At 37.5% G+C, this 26,769-nt stretch overlaps 2 protein-coding genes across 4 annotated transcripts in view; one reads left to right on the plus strand and one right to left on the minus strand.

The window, feature by feature from the left end:
- Nucleotides 1–23,632, plus strand: part of LOC126175726 (A disintegrin and metalloproteinase with thrombospondin motifs adt-1-like) — a 184,225-nt gene extending 160,593 nt beyond the window's left edge. Inside the window, exons 15-16 of the mRNA XM_049922664.1 lie at nt 14,384–14,540; nt 22,334–23,632. Coding sequence (XP_049778621.1) covers nt 14,384–14,540; nt 22,334–22,467 — 291 coding nt within the window. The 3' untranslated portion in view covers nt 22,468–23,632. The remainder of the gene's footprint in view (nt 1–14,383; nt 14,541–22,333) is intronic.
- Nucleotides 23,632–26,769, minus strand: part of LOC126175727 (uncharacterized) — a 140,206-nt gene continuing 137,068 nt past the window's right edge. For all 3 annotated transcript variants that reach the window (XM_049922665.1, XM_049922667.1, XM_049922666.1), the window contains one exon: nt 23,632–24,165. In XM_049922665.1, coding sequence (XP_049778622.1) covers nt 24,043–24,165 — 123 coding nt within the window. In that variant the 3' untranslated portion in view covers nt 23,632–24,042. The remainder of the gene's footprint in view (nt 24,166–26,769) is intronic.

Genomic DNA, 26,769 nt, shown 5'->3' on the forward strand with positions numbered 1-26,769 from the left:
TCTATATCTAACATGTGTGTTACTTTTGAGTTCTATTTGTGCTTGTTCTGGTGGCTGTCTTAAGATTTCGTTTTCCTCTGATTGTTTAATTGATGTGTGTTGTTCTTTGAGTCCATTACTGTATTTTCTTCTTCTTCTGATTGCACATTATTTTGTTCCAGTATTTGTTGTACTTGTTGTTTGATGTTTTCTAATTCTGACTGGGGTACCCTGTTATTTTTGATTATTACATGAATCTGATCAGCTAGTCGTTGTTCTGTTAAAAATTTTAATTCTGGGTATCTAGTAATAAATGTTGTGTATACTTGTGATCGGTATCCAGTTGTGTTAGTTCCTAGGTTTGTTGCTAGGTAATAACAGAACATGAGGTGTCGATTAACTTCATATGACCATCTCATCCTCTGTCTTTGTTTTCCTTCTAGGGTGGTTGCAGGAAGCATATCCTGCAAAACATCTCTATTTGGATTTAAATCATTTTCCAGTTGGCTAACAGTGTCGTTACCATTGTGGGCGGGCATAGGGTTCAAGCGTCGTCCCCGACCATGATGACGCTTGTCCGAGGCTTCTTTAGTTCTGTCCTGAACCAACTAATTACACTAAAGGGGGGTTAGCCCTATTAGTGGTTTGTTCTTTTTGTCGCCTTTTACGACTGGCAGAACATACCGGAGGCCTATTCTTTTCCCGGGCCTCCACGGGGTAAATTATTATTATTATTATTATTATTATTATTTATACTAACTGTGCATTAGCGGTCTCTGTTAACAATTCCAAAAAATCCTGTCAGTGGTACGAGATTTAACTGGGACAATACTTTTCAGTTTTTCTTTGTAAAGAAACATTTGAAAGTGAAGTTAATCATTCTGCTTTTGCTTTCCAATCTTCAATTTCAGTTTCTGTCTTACCTGTGTGTGACTGGATGCTAACTTCAGTGCCACTAATAGCCTTTGCAAATGAGTAAATTTTATTTGGGTTTCATGGAAGGTCTACCGGCAGAATTTTGCTATGGTAGTCATCGCAATCTTCACACATTGCTCTCTTGACAGCCAAACATATTTCACTCAACTCTAGCTATAGCTACAGGCTTTCTTTTACACATATTATGGGTGGCAGGAAGGTCGGCACACATTCTACCTGCATAAACAAATATTTTTCATAGCATCTAACCCACAGGCTTAGTCTCTGACAAAATAATACGTATTTTGCCTTGGCAGCAGTACAGTTTGAAGAGTCAGAATTAATTTGCAGAAATAATTTGCAGATATTCTGTATTCACTGTATGGTACAATTCTTTTCTCCTTATGTGAATACTGCTTTAGTTGTCAGTTCATCTTTCAGCGGAGAATCAGTGTACTTCATAAGTTTTTTTCGTCTACTTTAATACGGTTACAAATGGCCAGAAACAAATTCAGTGAAAAAAATCACAAGACTACATCTGCATTTCAACTCCAGCTGTTGTGTAAACTGAATAATCAGCTTTTGGTAATTGTTAATCTTATTCTAGACAGTACTGACCCTCATCCACCACTACTAATCCTGTTAAAAGCATTTATACCGTTGATTTTCTCTCATATACACTGAGGTGACAAAAGTCGTGGGATAGTGATATGTACAAAAACAGACGGTGGTAGTGTCATGTACACAAGGAATAAAAGGGCAGAGCATTGGTGGAGCTGTCAACTGTACTCAAATGATTCACATGAAAAGGTTTCTGATGTGATTATGGCTGCACAACAGGAATTAACATACTTTGAATGTGGAATGGTAGGCAGCTAGATGCATGGGATTTTCCATTTTGGAACTTGTTAGGAAATTCAGTATTCCAAGATCTGCAGTGTGAAGAGTTTGCTGAGAATATCAAATTTCAGACATTACCTCTCGCCATGGACAATGCAGTGACTGACAGTCTTCATTTAATGACCAAGAGCAGTGGCGTTTGCTTATAGTTGTCAGAGCTAACAGACAAGTGACACTGCATGAAATAACTGCAGAAATCAATGTGGGACATGTGATGAAGATATCCATTAGGACAGTGAGGTGAAATTTGATTTTAATGGGCTATGGCAGCAGACGACTAATGGAAGCGCCTTTGATAATAGCAAGGCATCACTTGTAGAGTCTCTCGTAGGCTCATGACCATATCATCTGAACCCTAGATGACTGGAAAACTGTGGCCTGGTCAGATGATTCCCGATTCCAGCTCGTAAGAGCTTAACGTAGGGTTCGCATGTGGCAGCGACCCAAAAAAGCCATGGACCCAAGTTATCCACAAGGCACTGTGCTACCTGGTGGTGGCTCCATAATGGTGTGGGCTGTGTTTAAATGGAATGGACTGGCTCCTCTGGTCGAACCGAACTGATCATTGGCTGGAAATGGTTATTTTTGCAGCCATTCATGGACTCCACGCTCCCAAATGACGGTGTATGTTTTATTGATGATAATGCACCAGGTCAGCAGACTTCAATTGTTTGCAGTTGGTTTGCAGAACATTCTGGACAATTCATGCAAATGATTTGGCCACCCAGATTGGCCAGCATGAATATCACCAAACATTTATGGGACTTAATTGAGATGTCAGTTCATACACAAAAACCTGCACCAGCAACACTTTCACAACTATGGATGGCAGTATGGCTCAATATATCTGCAAGGGCTTTCAATGACTTTTTGAGGCCATGCCACATAAAGTTGCTGCAATACACCCGCAGAAGGTCTGACACGATATTAATGGGTACCCCATGACTTTTGTCACCTCAGTGTATGTGGAGATAGATCTCCAAGAATGATAACATATGATGTTCACATTTAGCTGAACTGTTCATATCATCATCCACACCAATAGCAGAAAATACGATAAAAATGCTGACATAAGGACAACAGTTATACACACACAAATCTGCAAGTGTTAGGCCTCATCTCACATTGACAACAATTTCCCTTGTTTCCAAACTAACTAATAATACACACTGTATCGTGCCTATGAATTGGGTGCCTTTGACATTTTAACTGAAAAGGGAACCAAAGTTTATGACAATTAGATTCACATGATTTTCTAGTGAGTTATGGACAAAAGTAAATAGAGGGTGTACACATTTTTTTGGTTAAACTGCGGAGATGTATTACATGAACATCTGAGAATACACTGTGTCTACTCTCAAACAGTCGTACACGCTCTGTAAAGTACATCATGGCACAAGAAGAACAGAATCCTCTCCCTCTGTACAATTCCTCTCTTTGCAACAATCAGCTTGGAGCAATAAGGTACAGGAGACCGGTCAAAAAATTGCATTACAACATCGTAAATGTAAAACAACTGATACTAATACCAGGATGTCAATAATAAATTCTGTTGTATATATTTAAAAAAATAAATAAACCAGTATAATACAAAGTTACCTACTTCTTTCAGGCTCTAAAGTCCTTGATGGGCCTCAGCTTGCTCTAGGACATTGTTCCATTCATTCCTGCCCAGCATTGTCATCCTCCGACACCAGTAATTTTTAGATTTGCTTATATGTCATCCAAGTGTCGAAGTCTTGATCTTCCCTTGCTTGTTCATCCCACCGGCAGCGCAATTTTTTGTTGGGTTCCATACAAAAGACATGGTTGACCCATTTCAGGTTGTTTATTTTAATGAACATTATTATTTTGAGATCTTAATATAATCTGTAAAGTTCAAAAGTATATCACCTATGCCACACTCCTCCTTCATTAGTAACCCATAGATTATGCATCCACACTTCAAATACCCCCCCCCCCCATGAACCATGGACCTTGCCGTTGGTGGGGAGGCTTGCGTGCCTCAGCGATACAGATAGCCGTACCGTAGGTACAACCACAACGGAGGGGTATCTGTTGAGAGGCCAGACAAACGTGTGGTTCCTGAAGAGGGGCAGCAGCCTTTTCAGTAGTTGCAAGGGCAACAGTCTGGATGATTGACTGATCTGGCCTTGTAACAATAACCAAAACGGCCTTGCTGTGCTGGTACTGCGAACGGCTGAAAGCAAGGGGAAACTACGGTCATAATTTTTCCCGAGGGCATGCAGCTTTACTGTATGATTAAATGATGATGGCGTCCTCTTGGGTAAAATATTCCGGAGGTAAAATAGTCCCCCATTCGGATCTCCGGGCGGGGACTACTCAAGAGGATGTCGTTATCAGGAGAAAGAAAACTGGCGTTCTACGGATCGGAGCGTGGAATGTCAGATCCCTTAATCGGGCAGGTAGGTTAGAAAATTTAAAAAGGGAAATGGATAGATTAAAGTTAGATATAGTGGGAATTAGTGAAGTTCGGTGGCAGGAGGAACAAGACTTCTAGTCAGGTGACTACAGGGTTATAAACACAAAGTCAAATAGGGGTAATGCAGGAGTAGGTTTAATAATGAATAGGAAAATAGGAATGCGGGTAAGCTACTACAAACAGCATAGTGAACGCATTATTGTGGCCAAGATAGATACGAAGCCCACACCTACTACAGTAGTGCAAGTTTATATGCCAACTAGCTCTGCAGATGACGAAGAAATTGAAGAAATGTATGATGAAATAAAAGAAATTATTCAGATTGTGAAGGGAGACGAAAATTTAATAGTCATGGGTGACTGGAATTCCAGTGTAGGAAAAGGGAGAGAAGGAAACGTAGTAGGTGGATATGGATTGGGGCTAAGAAATGAAAGAGGAAGCCGCCTGGTAGAATTTTGCACAGAGCACAACTTAATCATAGCTAACACTTGGTTTAAGAATCATGATAGAAGGTTGTATACATGGAAGAACCCTGGAGATACTAAAAGGCATCAGATAGATTATATAATGGTAAGACAGAGATTTAGGAACCAGGTTTTAAATTGTTAGACATTTCCAGGGGCAGATGTGGACTCTGACCACAATCTATTGGTTATGACCTGTAGATTAAAACTGAAAAAACTGCAAAAAGGTGGGAATTTAAGGAGATGGGACCTGGATAAACTGAAAGAACCAGAGGTTGTACAGAGGTTCAGGGAGAGCATAAGGGAACAACTGACAGGAATGGGGGAAAGAAATACAGTAGAAGAGGAATGGGTAGCTTTGAGGGATGAAGTAGTGAAGGCAGCAGAGGATCAAGTAGGTAAAAAGACGAGGGCTAGTAGAAATCCTTGGGTAACAGAAGAAATATTGAATTTAATTGATGAAAGGAGAAAATATAAAAATGCAGTACATGAAGCAGGCAAAAAGGAATACAAACGTCTCAATAATGAGATCGACAGGAAGTGCAAAATGGCTAAGCAGGCATGGCTAGAGGACAAATGTAAGGATGTAGAGGCTTATCTCACTAGGGGTAAGATAGATACTGCCTACAGGAAAATTAAAGAGACCTTTGGAGATAAGAGAACCACTTGTATGAACATCAAGAGCTCAGATGGAAACCCAGTTCTAAGCAAAGAAGGGAAAGCAGAAAGGTGGAAGGAGTATATAGAGGGTCTATACAAGGGCGATGTACTTGAGGACAATATTATGGAAATGGAAGAGGATGTAGATGAAGATGAAATGGGAGATACGATACTGCGTGAAGAGGTTGACAGAGCACTGAAAGACCTGAGTCGAAACAAGGCCCCGGGAGTAGACAACATTCCATTGACGGCCCTGGGAGAGCCACTCCTGACAAAACTCTACCATCTGGTGAGCAAGATGTATGAGACAGGTGAAATACCCTCAGACTTCAAGAAGAATATAATAATTCCAATCCCAAAGAAAGCAGGTGTTGACAGATGTGAAAATTACCGAACAATCAGTTTAATAAGCCACAGCTGCAAAATACTAACATGAATTCTTTACAGACGAATGGAAAAACTAGTAGAAGCCAACCTCGGGGAAGATCAGTTTGGATTCCGTAGAAATACTGGAACACGTGAGGCAATACTGACCTTATGACTTATTTTAGAAGAAAGATTAAGGAAAGGCAAACCTACGTTTCTAGCATTTGTAGACTTAGAGAAAGCTTTTGACAATGTTGACTGGAATACTCTCTTTCAAATTCTAAGGGTGGCAGGGGTAAAATACAGGGAGCGAAAGGCTATTTACAATTTGTACAGAAACCAGATGGCAGTTATAAGAGTCGAGGGACATGAAAGGGAAGCAGCGGTGGGGAAGGGAGTAAGACAGGGTTGTAGCCTCTCCCCAATGTTATTCAATCTGTATATTGAGCAAGCAGTAAAGGAAACAAAAGAAAATTTCGGAGTAGATATTAAAATCCATGGAGAAGAAATAAAAACTTTGAGGTTTGCCGATGACATTGTAATTCTGTCAGAGACAGCAAAGGACTTGGAAGAGCAGTTGAACGGAATGGATGGTATCTTGAAGGGAGGATATAAGATGAACATCAACAAAAGCAAAACGAGGATAATGGAATGTAGTCGAATGAAGTCGGGTGATGCTGAGGGAATTAGATTAGGAAATGAGACACTTAAAGTAGTAAAGGAGTTTTGTTATTTGGGGAGCAAAATAACTGATGATGGTCGAAGTAGAGAGGATATAAAATGTAGACTGGCAATGGCAAGGAAAGCGTTTCTGAAGAAGAGAAATTTGTTAACATCGAGTATAGCTTTAAGTGTCAGGAAGTCATTTCGGAAAGTATTTGAATGGAGAGTAGCCATGTATGGAAGTGAAACATGGACGGTAAATAGTTTGGACAAGAAGAGAATAGAAGCTTTCGAAATGTGGTGCTACAGAAGAATGCTGAAGATTAGATGGGTAGATCACATAACTAATGAGGAAGTATTGAATAGGATTGGGGAGAAGAGAAGTTTGTGGCACAACTTGACCAGAAGAAGGGATCGGTTGGTAGGACATGTTCTGAGGCATCAAGGGATCACCAATTTAATATTGGAGGGCAGCGTGGAGGGTAAAAATCGTAGGGGGAGACCAAGAGATGAATACACTAAGCAGATTCTGAAGGATGTAGGTTGCAGTAGGTACTAGGAGATGAAGAAGCTTGCACAGGATAGAGTAGCATGGAGAGCTGCATCAAACCAGTCTCAGGACTGAAGACCACAACAACAACAACAACATCAACAACAACAACTTCAAATACTACCAATCACTTCCTTTGTAGCAGTCTGTATTTCATTTCTGGCTTTATTCCAGTGATGTTTATATTACGCATACAGCTCTGGAGGATTCCTGTCACAATCTATTTTCCAAATTAACAGCTAAGTGTTAAGCTTTCCTTAGGTCCTTAAATTATGAGATGATGTACTTATTTTGCATTTCTTCTTTAACTTTGTGCAACTGAAATTCTCCCTCTTATTTTTGCTATGAGGAGGTAATGATTGGAGTCCATATTAGCACCTCCAGATCTACAGTAGTTCAATGCATTAGAGATATGTCTGGTATCTATTAATATATGATCAATTTAGTTCCTGGTATTGTCATCTCCTGACACTCAAGCCACATTAAGAATATTCTCCTGCCGGAACCATGTGCTAGAATCTGTCATTTTAAGGATGCTGCAGAATTCATCAGGTGGAGTCCACCGTTCTTACTCTCTTTATGGAGGCTGTATTTACCAATGACTGGGGAGAAGACCCACTCTTGCCCTACCTCAGCATTCATACATTCCATCACCATCTTTATGCTGTTTTTTTAAGACACTGTCGATAAGCTGGGTCCAAGTCCTCATAGAAAGTATCCTTCTAGTCAGCAAGGGCATGTGCATTTAAGAAACTGTAGTTAAGGAATTATAACATATTCTTGGACTTATTGCTTCACACTCTATCACTAGTTTTTCAATGATTTGATTGAACTGTAACTATCACACCAATGTGTGTTTCCTGTTGTCGCCATTGTAGTACACTTCTGTTTCTGGAATGTACCCCGTCCAGTCTGTCTCATCTCTTGCAAGGCCATGACATTCACCACATAGGTTTTCACTATTCCAATTAGGCTTCCAAGAACTCCAATTCTATACATAATACCTGTACATGCCAGGATCCAGTTTTCGTATTCTTTGTCACTTTGCCTTAAGGTCCGGCTGATTACATTTCTTTCAGCTTTCATAAGACTTTTTTCCCGGGTATTTGTTATTAACCCACAGCGCAGCACCCTATTCTTCAGAGGACATTTTTCCTTTTCTCGTCCGCCCTGACCCTGTTCTCCACTGGAGTTGGGCACCCAATCTTCTGCAGGGTTGCTTTGCTTCCAGGGGTCCACCATCTTGGAGATGAGAGATGGATCTGAGCAGGAGAGGCTAAGTGACCTTGACTTGCTTAAAGTCATATTTTACACATTGCTCTCCCATTTGAACCCCAGTATAAAGTTACCCCTACCTCAAATTATCATTTCAACCTCCATGAATTATTCTATCAAATAATAGCATTTCTGCTCATAGAATCTGCTGCAGACTTATTTTTAAAGTATCTTTCTTAATATTAAGAATGTTCTTCCTTCTTAATTTATTATTTATTGGTTCAAATGGCTCTGAGCACTATGGGACTTAACTTCTGAGGTCATCAGTCCCCTAGAACTTAGAACTACTTAAACCTAACTAACCTAGGGACATCACACACATCCATGCCCGAGACAGGATTCGAACCTGCGGCCGTAGCGGTCGCATGGTTCTAGACTGTAGCACCCAGAACCGCTCAGCCACTCCGGCTGGCGATTATTTATTTTCATTCCCATATATTGTGGAGCCTGTGTATATAATTTCAGTTGGTGTGTGGGCAGCTTAAAATTAACTTTGTTTCTGATGTACGTAAGGCTAAAATGATTCTCCTCAAATAATTTTTGTTTGCTGTGTAACAAGATTATAATGCAGTAAATATACAGGAAGAGAACAGTTGGGATTTGTAGTTTCGGACATAATGGGAGGCAAGATTCTTTTTGCTGTGAGATAACACATATCCGACAGTTTTCTTCTCCAGCTTCAGTATTTGAAACATTATATTTGAACTTCCCCACAAAACTATACCATGTTGTTGTTGTTGTCGTCTTCAGCCAGAAGACTGGTTTGATGCGGCTCTCCATGCTAATCTCTATTGTGCGAAGTGCTGCTTCTCCGAATAGCTGCAGCAATCTACATCTTTCTGCATCTGCTTGCTGAATTCATTTCTTTGTTCCCATCTACTATTTTTACCACCCACACTTCCCTGGAATGCTAAACTGATAATCTCTTGATGTCTCAGAATATGTCCTGCCAAACAATCCCTTCTTTTTGTCACATTGTGCAGTAAATTCCTTGTCTCACAAATTCTGTCAAGTACCTCCTCATTAGTTATGTGATCAACCCATCTAATCTTCAGCATTCTTCAGTAGCATAACATTTCAAAAGTTTCTTTTCTTTTTATCAAAATTGTTTATTGTCCATTGTTCACTTCCACATATGGCTACACTCCAAACAAACACCTTCAGAAAAGACTTCCTAACACTTAAAATCTATAATCGATGTTAACAAATTTCTTTTCTTTAGAAATGCTTTTCTTGCCAATTCCATTCTATATTTTATACCCTCTCTACTTCGGCCAACATAAGTTATTTTGCTACCCAAAAGGCAAAACTCAGCTATTACTTTAAGTGTCTCGTTTCCTAATCTGATTCCCTCAGCATCACCTGTTTTAATTCGACTACATTCTACTATACTTGTTTTGCTTTTTTTGAAGTTCATCTTATATCCTCCTTTCAAACCACTGTCCATTCCGTTCAACTACTCTTCCAAGTCCTCTGCTGTCTCTAACGGAATTACAATGTCATCTGCAAACCTCAAAGTTTTTATTTCTTCTCCCTGAACTTTAATTTCTACTCCAAATTTTTCGTTTGTTTCCTTTACTGCTTGTTCATTGTATAGATTGAATAACATCGGGATAGGCTACAACCCTGCCTCACTACCTTCTCAATCATTGTTTCCCTTTCGTGCCCCTCGACTCTTATAACTGCTGTTAGGTTTCTGTAAAAATTGTAAAGAGCCTTTTGCTCCCTGTATTTTACCCCTGGTTACCTTCAGAATTTGAAAGAGAGGATTCCAGTCAACATTGTCAAAAGCTTTCTCTAAGTCTACAAATGCTACAAATGTAGGTTTGTCTTTCCTTAACCTATCTTCTAGTATAAGTTGTAGGTCACTATTGCCTTGTGTGTTCCTACATTTCTCCGGAATCCAAATTGATCTTCTCCAAGGTCTGCTTCTACCAGTTTTTCCACCGTTCTGTAGATACTGTACCATACCTAATGACACATTCAAAATAACTATGATACGTTGTTGTTTGTGTACTCACATCAGTAGCCCTTGCTAGTATTTGAACTGCAAATACAAAATTACTAAATTTATTTGATAAGAAGTCAATATACATATTCCAGCTTAAATTCTTGTTCACATTTAGTCCAAGGAATTTCATTACTACAACTTCTTCCATACATTGATTTTTCTGCTTTATTTTAAGCTACATTCAATTTGGATGTCTGGTTTTGAAATGTATCATATGGGTTCTTTCTATATTCAGTTTCCACCTATTTAAGTTTTCCAAGGTCAAGTGAAGGCACAGTAGCATTCGTGTTTTTTTTTTTTTTTTTTTTTTTTGCCCCCCATCAGCAGTTTCAATTAAAACCGACCTACAAACAGAACTGATGGGGAATTTATATTTACGTAGAATAAGAATAGGATTGGTCCTAAAATGGCACTTGAGGCACACTTTGTGAGACTGTACTCCATTTAGAATAATAATTTACTGACTTAACAGGACAGTTACCCTTTTTCTATACTGCAGGTATAATATAAGTCACTGCATCTAATCTGTAGATAAAATCAAACAACAGAAACTCCAGGTTGTAATATCAGGAAAAGGACATATTGCTACTCACTGTACAGATAACCCATTGAGCTGGAGGCAGGCACAATGGAAAGATTACCTTTTGCCAAAGCCTTCTTCAGCAAAGAAAACACACACACACATTCACACACGCAAGCACACCTCTTCCACAGACTGCTACCATTGGCACCTTTGACCGAAATGCTGATCAAAGTTGCCATTGGTAATAGTTGTGTGTGTGTGTGTGTGTGGGGGGGGTTATTCATTGCATCCACAGTGTCCCCCCCCCCTCCTCTTGATGGAATTCAAAGTAGTTACTTAGAATAATGTCACTTTTCACTTTTTACAATAAAATTTTTATTCTGGATTGCAGGTACTTCCTCCAACACTTTTGATGGAACTGGCCAAATAGAACGACAGTTTGATCCTTTCTTGAACAGAGGTCTAACTTCTGCATACTTCAAGTAGCCCTGTCAAACAGATTAGTTACTTATTTGAGTTAAGGGTGGTGCTATTATGATCACTTTAGTTGGTAACCGTTCCCACTCAGCAGAGTTTTTGTATTTTAATGATAGTATAACATGTTTCATGGCTTTTTATTGAAACTTTTTTAGAATCTGAAATACTCAGCTTTTTGGTCATACCCAAACGGGATTAACTTTACTCTGATTCCATCTATCTTTCCTATATTTATGGAAAAATCCATTTAAACACACAGATATTTGAACTGGGTTTGCAATAAATTTATAATCTAGTCTGATCCTAGCTATTTCATTACTACTAACAATAATGACTAACAATCATTTGACAACAGACCACAACGCTTTCTTCTCAGTTTTATGTTGTAAAATGAACTTAATGTTTGCCATTTGTTTGGCTGCCTCCATAACTGTTCTAAATATAGTTTAATAACATCTGACATACTCAATAAAATACCTATTTCAGTTACATCCCAGTTCACTACAGAGTTGCCTTTTTCTGGCACAAGAAATGTTTATACTTTCAGAATCCATTTACATTTAATAGTCAATATGTTGCACATAATTCTAAGTGGAAAGGTTTCATTGAATATTTCAAGAACGCTACTTAAAATTTTTTCACAGTTATTACTATTTGAGATATAGCTGTCAAAAGTCTGTTCAATCTCTCTCAACTGATTACTAAATCTATCTGATTTTTTTTCCCATGGTGGTCCTTTTTGTATGACATTGCTGCATGAAATTTCTATGTTAAACTCCTTTGAGTTTTGTGAATAATGTAGAGTGGTTAGTGATTCCTAAATCTAAGCAAAATTTATATAAACATCTTGAAGCATTATCAATACAGGTTATTGGCTGTACATTTACACTTGAGCTTTCTGGTAAGTTTACTTTGACGCCAAAGTTTTTTTTTTTTTTTTTTTAATCCTGTCAACTAATTAGGACATATCATTGCTACCCACTATAATATTAACATTGAAATCAGCTACTATTACAATCTTTTTTCCTCTTTCTTTAATGAGATTTTTGAGCAGGCACTGAATTTTGACCAGAAAAGTTTCAGTTGTTGCATTCTCTGGTATCTTGTAAATAGAAACTACTATGACATTTATGCCCCTTACCTCAACATAGTGGTTTTCAAAAATATGCTCTTTATTCAGATAATTAAAATCATTTCTTATTTCATTTTTTAAATCAGAATGAAGCCTCAACACAATGAAAGCTGTTAGCTATTTCGAAACATTCAATTTTATTAGCAATTTTAATATCATCATCTGTAAGTCAATGTTTCTTGGGGAAAAAAATCCTTTGATACTTTTACATTCAGAAAAAATAACTTTTAATTCATCAACTTTACAACTTTTGTTTGAAAAGTCAGCACTTAGATCATCAATATTCCAGTCCATAATGTAGATACTTCCTTTCCTATTTATGGTTTTGAGCATACTTTTTACTGGGGGGGGCTTTTTAATCTTACTGTTTCCATTGGTAAACACTGTATCATGCCCCACCCTTCCGTATAAGTTTCCCCTACTATTTAGAATTATACACATGTCAGCGAACACTTTAGTAAGCATCTTGGATCCTAACCTGTTTAAACATAAACTGTCTTCACCCAATTATTTATTGTGTAAGAACTTATTCAGATTCATAAACACAGCTTTTAAAATTGCAATAGTTTTTGTTTACATCAAGGTTAATAACACTCTTATATACCGATCCTGATGGATCTTCTGTAGACAATGCCACTCATTACCATTCTAGATGTTCATCACAGACTACTTGCAAATATTATAAAGTTTTTTGTTTCACTAACAATGTCCTCTTCAATGCTGCTTCTAAGAGAATGCCTGCCTACGTATATTAAGATTCCTTTGTAATTCTTGCTACGATAGTCTGCTGAAAGTAATATGTTGTTGAACTGTTTGTTCACATGGTGTGCCGTAATTCCTAGCCGAATGCCTATGGTGGAATAGGGCACTACCACATTTTTGAGCAAGGAATCGCCGATAACTAGAGATTCATTTTCCCAGTCTGGTTTTTTGTTACTGTTACGGTTCATTTTCTTTTAACTGTGTGTTATACTTGTCCACTTAATTTATTTTCAGATTTTGAGATGTGGCAGGAGGTAGAATCATGTTCCATTTCTTATAAAGGCATCGTCCTATTTATGTAGTTACAAATTCAGAAAAGGCAGGAGTTAGGTACACACAGTTTCAAGGGCAATTGGAGGTGCATTTGAGGCAATTTGTAGTGCAAACTTTTCATCTTGTACTACTCACTCCTTTCCGAGTTGCAGATACGCACAACAAAAAGACTGTCACAATATAGGCTTTAGGCCAACAAGGCCTTTGTCGAATACATATTTATGGACACACACACACATTGTGTTTGCGATTGAGTGTCGTGTGTGTGTTTTATTCTGACAAAGGCCTTGTTGGCCAAAAGCTTTTATTGTGACAGTCTTTTTGTTGTGCCTATCTGCGACTCAGCATCTCCACTATATGGTAAGTGGCAACTTTCATTTTCATAATATTGTTACATTCCATCCTGGATTTTCCATTGTTTGATTACTCCTTTCTGGTGGATTTAACTATCTCTGGAAAAACCTACTAAATACATATGATTCTATTTACCTTTTTACAACCAAGTGATTTCCAATCATTTACATACTCCATTCCAAAATGGTTTCTGTCAACATTCAGTCACTGTCCAATCATCTGTTGCCTTTTTCACATACCCTGCTATCTGCTATGGAACATCCTAGCTAAGTAATTGCAAGTAACAAAATCCTTCACTTAATTTTACATTCTTTCCTCTTGAGGAGTCTCAACTAAAAAAAGACTGACAGTGTTACATTTTTTGATGTTAGTGTCTGTAGTAATACTTTGTGTTATTAGTTCACAGTGGTCTTAAGATGAGCTTATATTTAAGCTATAGTTGTAATCAGTAAACTATTTTTGTTTAAGCATCACACAAATAGAAAATATTTCTTAAGTTAGTAATCTTTACTGTGCACATGCATAGAACCATGATAATCATTTTAAATTGATGTATTGATTTTTTAAATTCTAAATACATGTTATGTTTTCACGAGGTAATAGTTTACACTGATTGAAATGTGAATTTATTTTCAGGATTTTGGGCCTGATGACATTCCTTTACCAGAATTTGAATACACACTGCCACTGCTGAGTCGGTCAAAACGTTCTTCAACACAAAATTCATTTAAAGTAAAAAGTATTCTAGATCATGCTACACTGAAGCAAATTATATCAACACTGAATTTCTCTGGTGAGCTTAATAAGGTTTATTTATTCCATGTGATCTGATGGAACACAGTGTGTTGCAGATGTCGGAAAATATCAGTTAACATTGTTAAAATATATTAACATATAGTATCCTAATGATTATATTGCAAAGATTGGTTAAGTTTACTTCACTCCAATTGCTCAATTTTTGAATTTTAACACAAACAGCAAGATTACTGTTCTAAGTATTCATTTATAGAGTAAAAACAGTGACACAACAAATATGACTTTATGGCTTCGTTAAATTTTATATTGTTTTCAATGGACTTAATAGTAGTGGAAAAATTGTTGAACAGTTGGAGGTCCATGTGGAAAGTTCCCTTTTTACACAGTTGACTATTTGTACGTAAAACATGCAGATTTGAGTTTTCCTAGTGTGTTTATGTAATTCATTATTTTTTATAATTCTGGAGTCAGTTGGCACTATGTGGTCTCTGAAAAATTTTAGAGTCTTGAGAATGTATTGGCAAGGCAGAGTAAGGATTTCCAACTTTCTGAAGATGGGTTTGCAGGAGTCTCTGGGTTTGCTCCCAGTAATAATCCTCATTGCTCTCTTCTGTATTTTGAATGTGCTCAGGGCAGTTGGAGAATTTCCCCAGAATATCACACCATATTTTAGGTGGGCTTGTATGTAAGCACAGTATGTGCTGGTTAATGTTTTCCGGCTGGCACATGATTTCAGTACACTCAATGCATAACAGCCAGTACTAATTCTGGCATTTACCTTTCCTGTATGTGTATTCCATTTCAGGTTATGTTGAATCCCAGACTAAGGAATTTGAAAACAGTGTCATTATCTATTGGCTGGTTATTTACAGTGACAAGTGGCTGAGGGGAATTTGCATTTTGTGTTGTGAAAATTCATGGAAGCTGTCTTTTTGGTGTTGATAGTTAATCTGTTGATTTTTAGCCCAGTTGCTGAGTTGTTCAGTGGCCAAGTTCACAGTTTTTTGCACAGCCTCTGTATTCTCCCCTTTGAGGAGTACAGTTGTGTCATCAGCAAATATTATTGTTTTGTGTGCATCTACATTCAGGCTCAAGTCATTAATATACAGGAGGAAAAGTAGAGGTCCCAATACTGAGCCTATGGTACACCTTGCTTTACAGTTTTATTACTCGATAGGATTTCGGTTATTGAGTTGGTTTGTCTGTCAGTGTATTTCATGCTAACTCTGCATCCGACTGGTTAGGCATGAAGCAATCCAGATGTTTGCAATTCCTCTGATACCATAGTGTTCTATTCTTTCCAGCAATATTTTGTGGTCAACAGTGCCAAAAGCCCTTGACAGATCCAGAAATATGCCTGATACTGGTTGCTTAGATCTAACAGATCTAATAGCATATTTATGCAATCATATACTGCAGTTTCAGTAGATTTGTTGCTTCTGAACCCATGGTATTCTAAACTTAGCAATCCCCCCCCCCCCCCCCCCCCAATGAAGTCCATCACTTTTTGATCATTATTTTTTCAAAAACTTTAGAAAAGCAGGATGAGATTGAGATAGGCCTGTAGTTATTCATATCTTTATTATCACCTTTTTTGAAGACAGGAATTACTTTAGAAAGTTTCAGAGCTTCAGGGAAAGTACCTGCCTGGAAACAACACTCACAAAGGTGAGTTAATGGTTCAGCAATTGTGTGTACACAATTTGATTACAGCTGCTGGGATACCATCAATTCCAGCTGAATATGAATTTTTTTAACTCTCTGAGGGCTTTTGCAACATCATTTTCAGTGACTTTGGTAATGAAAATTGACTCTGCACCTGTGGTCAATAGTTTGTGTTAGGATTATTTTTGACCAGCTTTTCACCTTTGCATGTAAAGAAATTGTTGAAAGAGTTCATTTTGTCGAGAAATATGTTGAATTTCATGTTGACGTCATTGGCTGCGTACATCTCTGTCCACTTTTCTTTACTGAGGAGGGCATTTAGCTTGTTCAAGTTATCTTGAGTGAAAAACCTTAGTTAAGTTTTAGGTGGAACTGTGTTTGAGGTATCTTTGCTAACATCGACCTTTAGAATGACAGCTTGGTGGTCGCTGAATCCTGCATTGTATACTTCTAGTGTTGGGTTAAGTTTATTTCTATTTGCAAAAATTTGATCTAGAGCTGTCTTGGATGTTGGTGTTATTCTAGTGGGCTTGTTTACAAGGCCATGCAGATGATAAGTTTTTGCAATGTTAATCAATGTCTCCCTGTTTCTGCTGTGGGTGAGAAAGTCTATATTAAAGTCACCACATATAATCCCATCCTGTTTCCACTGACTTATTTTGGATAGAAACAAGTCCATTTGTAACAGAAAATCATTAATACTACTAGAGGGGGGACAGTAAATTGTAGCTACAATTAGATTTAGATCTGTAAGCTTTATGGCTACACATTCAAAGGTCTTGTCTGTTCCTATTTCCTTTAGGGTAGGAAGTGGGCTATATTCAATGTGTTGTTTTATGAAGATGGCAACCCCACCATGTCCATCATTTGATCTGGAGTAGTGTTCGCACAATTTGAAATCGGGTAGTGAGATTAACTTAACTACATCAGTGCCGAGCCAGTTCTCTGCTAGGCATATTACTGAGATATCACTGAGTTAACTGGTCAGCAAAATGCTTAAGTCATCAGTTTTGTTGCTCAAGGATTGGACATTGTGATTACAGATTTTCAGGTCTGAGTGGGGTTTACTCAGGGGGCTTGAAGTCATATTTACTGTGACACTGACCTTTAGTTTAAATTGTGCTGTATTCCAGATATGTTGACTTCCAAGCAGTTGTGCTGGTTGTGTTGGTCGTCCTTGGCAGCCGACTCATCTTCCAAGTGGTCCTGAAAACTATCCACATGCACATCACACTGCTGAGGCATCACATTGGCGTTTTGGAGGGCTGTCTCCTTGATAATGTTAACCATCACATTATTGATCCTTTCAGGTTCCTGACCTTTTTGAGGGGTCAGGGGGTTTGTGTTTCGTATCTGTGACTTCGTGACCCATTTGTCTAGTGTAGTTTGCACAGTATGGCCAATATTACTCTTTTTATTTCCCATCTTGTTTGTCTTGATCCAATTGCTTATAAGCATCTTTTTATGGTTTCTGACTTTTGGTTTCTTATTGTCTCCCATAGTTGCAGGAAGACCAGTCTATTGCAGATAATCTCCTTGCCACATTTGTTTAGGTGGAAACCATGTGTTGTGAAGTGGTTTCTGGCTAGTCTATCTATTTCAAAGTTCACAGCAATTTTTATATATACATGTTTTGCTAAATTCAGTGCTTGTATCAGGTGGAGTTTTGCAGTATTAATTTTACTATTTAAATTATGAACATCATATCTCCTGTGTATAGAATGGATAATGATATTCATTTTGTGATTAGGGCAAGTATTGATTCCAATAGTTCTACCACATATTTCATCATTAGATCAAGAGGTTTGCCTGTGTCATTGGAAACCCCCATTACAATCAAAGTATCACGTATACTGAAGCTTCTTGTCAAATTTTCTGAATTTTTTTACCACCTCTTTAAGTGGAGTGCGAGGTTTTACTATGCTTTTTACCTGGTATGATGGTCCTAGTTTGTCTTGCAGTATTTGAGCACAGTATCTTCCACGACTGCCACTTAATATTAGTACTTTCATTTTTCCCTCTTGCTATGTAACATTCTGGAATTTCTTTTGTTTTTGTCCTGCACATATATTGGTGCTTGAGAAATTATGTTCACTGGAGGATTACTCATACACTTTGTGGCGGATTGTTCACTTTGGGTTAATTTTTGCGTAAGATCTTGTGCAACATTAGACTGTAAATTGACCTTGCTAGTATCTTGCACCAAGTGGTTAAGTTACAATTCTAAAATCACTTTCTGGATCCACTTCACATAGGCCTACCCTCACATTAGCTTTGTTTAAGTGTGTGTGTGTGTGTGTGTGTGTGTGTGTGTGTGTGTGTGTGTGTGTGTTTGAAATACCCCAGAAAGACGACACTGTCCTAAAGCTCATTCTTGTTTACGTGACTGTTGAAATCTCATTCTAATTTTTTGGTATGTTCATACCTTCACTCCCATCATTATATCATTACCCAAACCTCTAATAGTATAGAACAGCATATAAGTGAAATCAGAAGTAATAGTGGACTACAAATCAAGATTCAAATTCAAGAGCAATGGCAGTAGGCTGCCAGTTTGAAAAATGAGAGCAAAAATTAAGTGAGAAAACAATTGTAGATACAAAGCAGAAAAAGAAGATACCTGAACAAAAAGACACTGACAACATAGAAGAGCAATTCACAGCATAAATAAAATGGAGAGGAAGCAAGCTCTGAAAAAGAATGTGTGAGGAAAGGAAAAAAGAAACTAAAGTCAAAAGACGATTATACAAACATGTGAGGGAAGCAAGTAATTTTCGTTAATGCAGCAATTAATTACTATTAGTTTTCTGCCTCCCATGACCACTGGCCATGTGTTACAATACAAAAAATAATCAGGTTTCAAGTGTTTTCCTGATGTTCTGCTGCTATGCACATGGAGGGAGGGATAAAACATATCTTGGTGAAACGTTGACATGAAACATGGCAATATTGATATCAAACAACTAAGTCACTGTACGATATAAGAAGTATTCCAAAGTAAATTAACAGATGACATCAGTCATTTACAGTAAACATGTAGCAGTTTTATTCTAAATATTCACAAATAAATGATATATGTATTTTCAAATGCTGTTATGAGAGCTGACAAGTGCGAAATTTCTTCTTGACCTTTCACGACAGTCGTATGGTCCCTGGGACTACACTGTTTTTCACATCCCTGTTTCTTGGAATGCTATTGATCTTTGAGAGGTGGGCTGGCTGCTCACTACCTTCCATATTCTCGGTCTACTGCTTGTTGTCACAGTAGTCATTGTAGGAAGTGTTCCATTTGCTTTCATTTTGTTGAAACGGCGTCTCCACATATAGGGACCACATGACTGTGTTAAGTGTTAGTCAGTGACAGACGGAATATTTTTCTTGTTCTTTTCCTTTTTTTTTCCTTCACCATGTCTGTTGGTGACAATAACTGGAATTATATCAGGTAACCCTGTTCCATCGTACGTGAGAACAGATTATCCATATTTTGAAGAAAAGTTTTCACGAATTATCAATGAAGTCAGGAGCAACATACCTGGCTTCGATTTTTCTGACGTGGAGGATGGTGATTCACGATTTGGGATCCAGTGAAAATGGCGAGGAAAAGGCTGAAGGAGGACCAGAAAATGAAGAAGGTGAGGAACATGCTAGACACGATCTCAGAAGCCAATCACAGGTTGAACCACTCACCACTTGGAGCTATATTTTCAAAACAGAAAAAAAAAGTGATTTTGTGTGTGTGTGTGTGTGTGTGTGTGTGTGTGTGTGTGTGTGTGTGTGTGTGTGTGTGTGAAATAATCATGGAAAGAACAGAAATCAGACCTTGTACAATGTGTGAAATGAAGAGTTTTATCGGCCTTCTAGTCTATACTGCTGTATTAAAATCGAATAACAAAGATATATGGCCTCAGTTCTGCACTGATGGGACTGGCCATGATATTTTCAGTATACTATGTCACCAGCAAGATTTGCAGTAATTCTCAACTGCCTGAGATTTGACAACCCTGATGATAGGGAGTTACCTGAGATTTCTGACCCAGTAGCTGCTACAACAAACATTCTACATAAATTCAATGAAAATTCACAGCGATCCTATACTCTTAGGGCTAATGCTACGGATGATGAAATGCCAATCAGCTTTAGAGGAAGCTGTGAGTTCAAAATATATTGTGCCATTACTCCATCCAAACCGACAAAGTATGGCCTGAAGCTTCAATGACTCGCTGATTCCAGGAGTAATTATGTCTTCAACACCTATCTCTACTGTGGAAAAGATACTGATGGAGCAGGGCTTTCCCTAAAAAGAAATACGCCATTCCCACTCAGGCTCTCTTCAGAATGGGCAAGCCAATTGCACACAGTAACCGAAACACTACCATTGCTAACTGGTATTTGTCAATTGAACCTGCAGATATGCTGCGAAAAATGGTTTGACCATAGTGGAAACAATGCGAGTGAACTGAAAGGGAATTCCAGGATCTTTCTTGCCTTCCTATGGACATGAAGTTGGAACAACACAGTGTGCATTTACCAAACACATCCTGCTGATTTACCATGTGCCTAAGAAAGGAAGAGCAGTAATTCTTATATCAACAATGAAGATGTAGAAAGTGAAAAACCTGTAATTATAGCCCACTATAATAATGCAAAGGGTGGTGTTCATACTGCAGATGAAAAGAGTGCTAAATGTTGTTCAAGCCACTGTACACAACACTAGCTCATGGCTGTGTTTTTCAGTATTCTTGATACGGATGTTATCAATGCATATATTGTTCATCAGTCAGGATGAACTTCATGGAAGCTCTGGCAAAAGAACTGATCGAACCTTCATTGCACGAAAGAATAATGAAAAAACACTTCCTATGAGAACTGAAATTTTCTATCAGTCGAGTTCTAGGAGCTGAGGTACATCTCCATGAAGACTTGGAAAAGGGGGACAAACTACCTTGGGATGGAAAGAAGACATGTCACATATGTCCACCAAAAAAGAAGAGGAACACAAGCCACTTTTATTGCAACTGTAAGGTCCCAATTTGTTTGTAATGCTCAAGTAACGTGTGCCGCAAGTGACACGAAATATGTCTACTTTCAGTAATGCAGATCTTTTCTGTGTATTTTATTGTCAAGAATATTCACTAATTTTAACATTACCTGTTTAACATTAACCTACAACAATCAAGTTTCAAGTAAGGAACTACACTTAAATATTTCAATTTGTGTCCATCACTGTAAATTTCAATGAGAATTTAGAGTACAATATGAATACGTCTTTCCCACAGCATCAAAATAATATTTTGTACATTTATTACTATTTATGTGTGATTAAAGAATGAATGTGTAGTACTAAATGCAAAAAGTAGTGCTAGATGGTGGTTTTTACATATTTTTCCCGCCTCTCGAATGCGGTCCATGGGACCGCATGACTGCAGTTGGGCAGGGAGTACTCACAAGGTGATTAAGGATAAATACATCTGGAAATAAAGCAGTGAACCAATGAACCACACCAAGGAACCCAGTTAATATGATAGCACTAATATGCATCATTATTCACTCCTAATGGGCAACATACTCTTGTTGTTGAGGACTTTTACAGGAACCCTGAAAACAAACTTGACCAGTGTCGCAGGAGAGCTTTAATTCAATGGCATATGATAGTATCAGAATTGTATGTGTGTTTGTGGCACTTTTTGTGCATTACTATAAGGAAAAAATTCAACAGCAACTTACACGACGAATGAAGGCAATGCACCTGAATCTTTATAATCTTTTAAGCAATACAAATATTTACAGATGTCTCTAAAAACAGTTTTCTTTTTTCCTCACATTATTACCCTTGCTTCACTACTGTTCCTCTATGGCATCTAGTTTTACTATCCTTTTCATCTGCAATTTACCATCCATCTTTTTCTGTTTCAATGCTAATATGTTTGCTGTCATTCCTAACAAGAGTTCCAATGTGTTTTTTTTTTTTTAGATAAAATTATTTTTCAATTTTTCAGTGTCCAAACAGTACCTGAATTTGCAGGTACATGTGCATTATTCCCATAGTTATTAAACAATTTCATGCAAGCCTTCCATATATGTTATATATTTTATTTGTATTGTGTTGTGCAAGTATGTCCCACAGGAAACGAAAACATATCTTTACAATGTTTTGATGTTTTGCAGGTACCGCAGATGCTAGTATGTCAGCAGGAACCAAAGCCAAAGAGAATTTTCCTATTGATTTCAACAATCCTATCCATATCACAATCAGAAATGAAGGAGATGGTGAAATTATGAATGATGTGATATATAAATGACTATAACTGTCAGAGGCACAACAAATGTGCGAGAAAGTACTGCAGTATTTCTGTCATGTGCAAGAAGCAATGTATATTAATTTGTTCACATTGAACAATGACACTTAATATAACACTGGGAAGACAGTGCACTACTTGTCACTGAGCAGTGTAAACATTTTATAAGAAGTGTGTTTCACTTGAGAACCCAAAATAATTCCAGTAATACAGTGATCCTGAACTATACAGGTTGAGAGCGGCCTTGGATAGAAGTATGAAAATATCATTGTGCCATTTAGCACTTCAGACTGATGGGTCAGTAGTTTCTATCACTAATACCTTTTGATAATGTTATAGGAGCACTGACAGTGGGTTACTCATTATTACTCTGGAGGAATGCAGTATATTATTCACACACTTACCAGAGTTATGGTTTGGTGGAAAAAGATCTATCCAGTAATGCACCACACTGACACTTTATGTAACTAATAAGGAATTTTACAACAATATTTATTATTCAGCAAGTTCATATACCCAATAAATACAGTCATGATACATCAGAAGAAAAAGAGTGTTACAGGATGAACCTATCCACCATACACAACTGCAATAACCAGTTGCAGGACTGGTATCATGCAACAGTATCCGAATTACAAAAGTGTTGACGCTTTTGTGGCCACTTGTTGACATATCGCCTGTCGACTTCTGTCTTAGGTCCTTCGGCCAACATTTGTTTGAACTCAAGACAGAAGCCAACAGGTTATCATCTCAATTAGTAAGCTGATGCACTATGATTACTTCATGAAATTTTTGGTCTGCGTCTGTACACAGTTCTGTGAGGAAGAGCTACTGGCGCTCCACTCTGAATTGCAAAATGGTGCCCAACTGTACAGTGCTTGTATGTTTTATTTACAAAGGAAGAAATGTTTCCTAAATGTTTGAATGAAATCAACACATCATCTTGAAAATACAAATCATTTGTAAATAAAAATATTTTTTACGAAAATAAAAATATCATAAGGTGTGAAAGAATGAATTTTTTCTACTATCAAGAGGAAGAAAGGTAAGTTCAAGGGAACCACAACACATATTTTCAATCTCATTTCATAGTATGTGTGAGATTTTACTTTTTGTACTCTTCGTACCTGGGATAGGGAAAATTTATTATAAGTGAAGTATGAATCATAAAAATAAAATGTTTATTATTTGATTTACTCTAAGATAGTAAATTCTGTGAGAACATACAAAGCATTTTTTACAAAATATTCAAATCGGGGCACCATTAAATTAACATACACTTAAGGTGATGAGCATATATTGTAAATTCTACAAGAGCATCTTTGCTCTATAGAACATACTTCCACACTCTTCTAAATCATCATGAATAAAAGCATCTTACAATTTACTGCGTTTCTTTGAGTAATTTTTTTTTAATGTAGAATGTTACTTCTACAATGACAATTAAATTGATTTAATTATATTACTGAAACACAAAAATCACGGTTGACATATTTTACACTATCAACACTCAGCACTGAAACATTTCACTAGTTACTTGCGGCCAGGAAGACTCACCCTCCTTACAGGAAATTACTTTCAAACATCTGGCAAATGTTCATTAACATGTGATAAAACTTCTGCTAACTTTTCTTGGTTGCAGAGAATGTAGACCCACAACAGTCGTCTATGCTTCATAAAATAATTTTTTGATAAAGTGTTCTGAAATGGAAAGGTACCATAATAAGTGCTGCTCACACAACTAAAATCATTCAAGAACAAAAATAATAGTGAAATATAACTTGAACTTAAATATTTTGAACACTACTTGATGTCAGATGTAGGGGAGCAAGCAGAGTAGATACCAATGCCCAATGCAAATGTTCAGTGACTACAGCCCTCTAGACTAGAAAGTTTTACAGGCCATGCATAGATTGATTGCCTGTTATACAACACTAGTGACCTGAGGGCCCTACTGATTCATCATGACACTATGAAGTGATTATGTTGGTCTTAGGATCCGAGACTTGGAAGCAGTCAGGCATGGGCTGAGATTATTGTGAAGATGGTATGGGTTACCACTGTTCACATATTGGCAGTGATAGAATTGTTACCCCCATGCAAGATCTGGATGGTCTGTAATACAAACCATGTAAAAGAATATCAGGAACTAGTGGACTAAGGAATCTAAAAGTAAGGGCTTTAGGATATGGGGCATGCCCACCCGCCACTGTGACTGTAGCTTTCTACCTGAATTTTATGTAACCAATAAGAACATGAACCTTAGAAATGCAAATACTTCCATTGCATTTCATTTAAAGACAATCAAAAGGGCCTTTATTCTAAATAATGGAATTAATTACAGTATTACAGATACTGACAGAATAGCAAGATAAATCACAGAATTCGTTTATCGGCCCACATGCTTACATTCTGAGGAGGAAACGCAAAATGTCTATAAAGAGTTACAGATAATAATAAAAAAAAACACAAAATTGCACTACAAGATGATAAGGGCCTACAATGTCAAAGTCAAAGCCAAAGTATTCCCATACTGAGGGAGTGAGTGTAGGGAACCAGACTCGGGACTCCTGCATCACCATTCTATGCAAGCTCCTAGTGGAGAAGATTTGCCACTATCTTCCTCTGACCTATCTGATGTATCAAGTGTGCATCTGTGTCATGTGGATGATTGTGTTATGCGCTTGCCCAGTGATGTGTTGGGTTTGTATTGCTATGGATGGAGGGAAAGGAGAGGGTGAAATTCAGTGCCAGCACATAGCCTATTCCTCAAGAGTAGCTCTAAGGCGACTGCTGGAACTTTCCCATCCACTGGACAGATCATTGTCAACACAGGCCAATCTTCACTTCCTGAGATACTGCAGAAAGGTTTGGAATTCAATCTAAGACAATGAAGCAAAGACTTTTAATCAGGAATGTTACGCTACCACTTCTCATGTCCTGATGAGCCAAATACTGGCACTGAAAATTTTCAGTCACCAAATTCAAACTAGTGTACCACCATGCCAAGCAGCACCACACAGATATGCTTTAATAATCTTGGCTATGGAGGTAGATTCATTGTAGAAACGGAATGAAAACTAGGGAATAACTCTGTGGGTATTGTAACTGAAATAACTAGAGGCCACAAATTAGTAGAACTTGCCGAGAACAACAAGTTTGTCCATAACACGTACTTCCATTACAAGACAAGTAAAATATGGACTTGGCAAGGAGCAACTCGAACTAAAACTGAAACTAACTGTATTTTTCCGACATTAGAAGTATTGGATAGGTTGTAATAGTCTTCAACAAGTTTGAAACTGCAAGTGATCGTAAACTAATAAGAGCAAGAATAAACAACTACGTTACAATATAAGATTACATCAGTTTTCATCACTCAGAGAACACAATCAAGTAGGAATAAATAATAACAATTAAGAAAATAAAAGGCAACAACTAAAGTATTATTTCTGGTTAACGAGTAGCAACAGTGTATTGCTTCGAAGTATTAAGATTCGTATTCTATTAAAGAATTTTTTCAGTATTTACTTCCAGTAACAGAAACAGATGAGAGGTCTAAGTCCTGAATAACAAAGACTGGTAACTTACAATGAAGTGGAGAAAAACCTAGTGTGAGGTAAAATTTACAGCCTCCAAAGTTCATGAACTGCAATGACAGTCAAAGCCTAGCAATATTGATTGTGAATTTTACAAACAGTATTTCCAAAAATGTTAACATTATCACTTTTGAATATCATAGACATATACTAATAAATGATGTGTTATTTATAGACACACAAAAAAGTAATGTTAACTTCAAATAAGTTTGGAAAATACTTTTAGTTATTTTTCTACACAACCACTGTTGTTGTCCATGCAATTACCAAGTCCAAATAAGCAATCCATCTTCTCCATCACCATGCCCTGAACACCGTTACCACCTACTAAGGAATTTTCACCTAGAATTTTTCTTCAACTTCGGAATTAAGTTGATGTCAGATTGTGACGGTTTTGATCATTGAGTCAAGGCACTCCACCCAATGACCTGCATTAGTTCTTTTGTACACAAGTTTGTGGACAAGTCTTGTCATGTAGGACAAAAAACTTTTTGGAACAGTATTCCTCACCATTCGTTTGGAGTAAGTTAACATGGAATTTATATGGGGCTCAAAGTGCACATCTCTGGTACTGACAGTCTGACCTCAAGGTAAAAATTCAACACAGAGACATGCCTTTCAGCCCAAAAAAATTGGTGCTACAATTCTGAAGTGTACTCATTAATAATAAGACTGGTTTGTGTAACTTAAGAAAACACAAAGAAAT

The sequence above is a fragment of the Schistocerca cancellata genome, chromosome 3 (assembly GCF_023864275.1).
Source record: "Schistocerca cancellata isolate TAMUIC-IGC-003103 chromosome 3, iqSchCanc2.1, whole genome shotgun sequence".
Taxonomy (NCBI): Eukaryota; Metazoa; Arthropoda; class Insecta; order Orthoptera; family Acrididae; genus Schistocerca; species Schistocerca cancellata.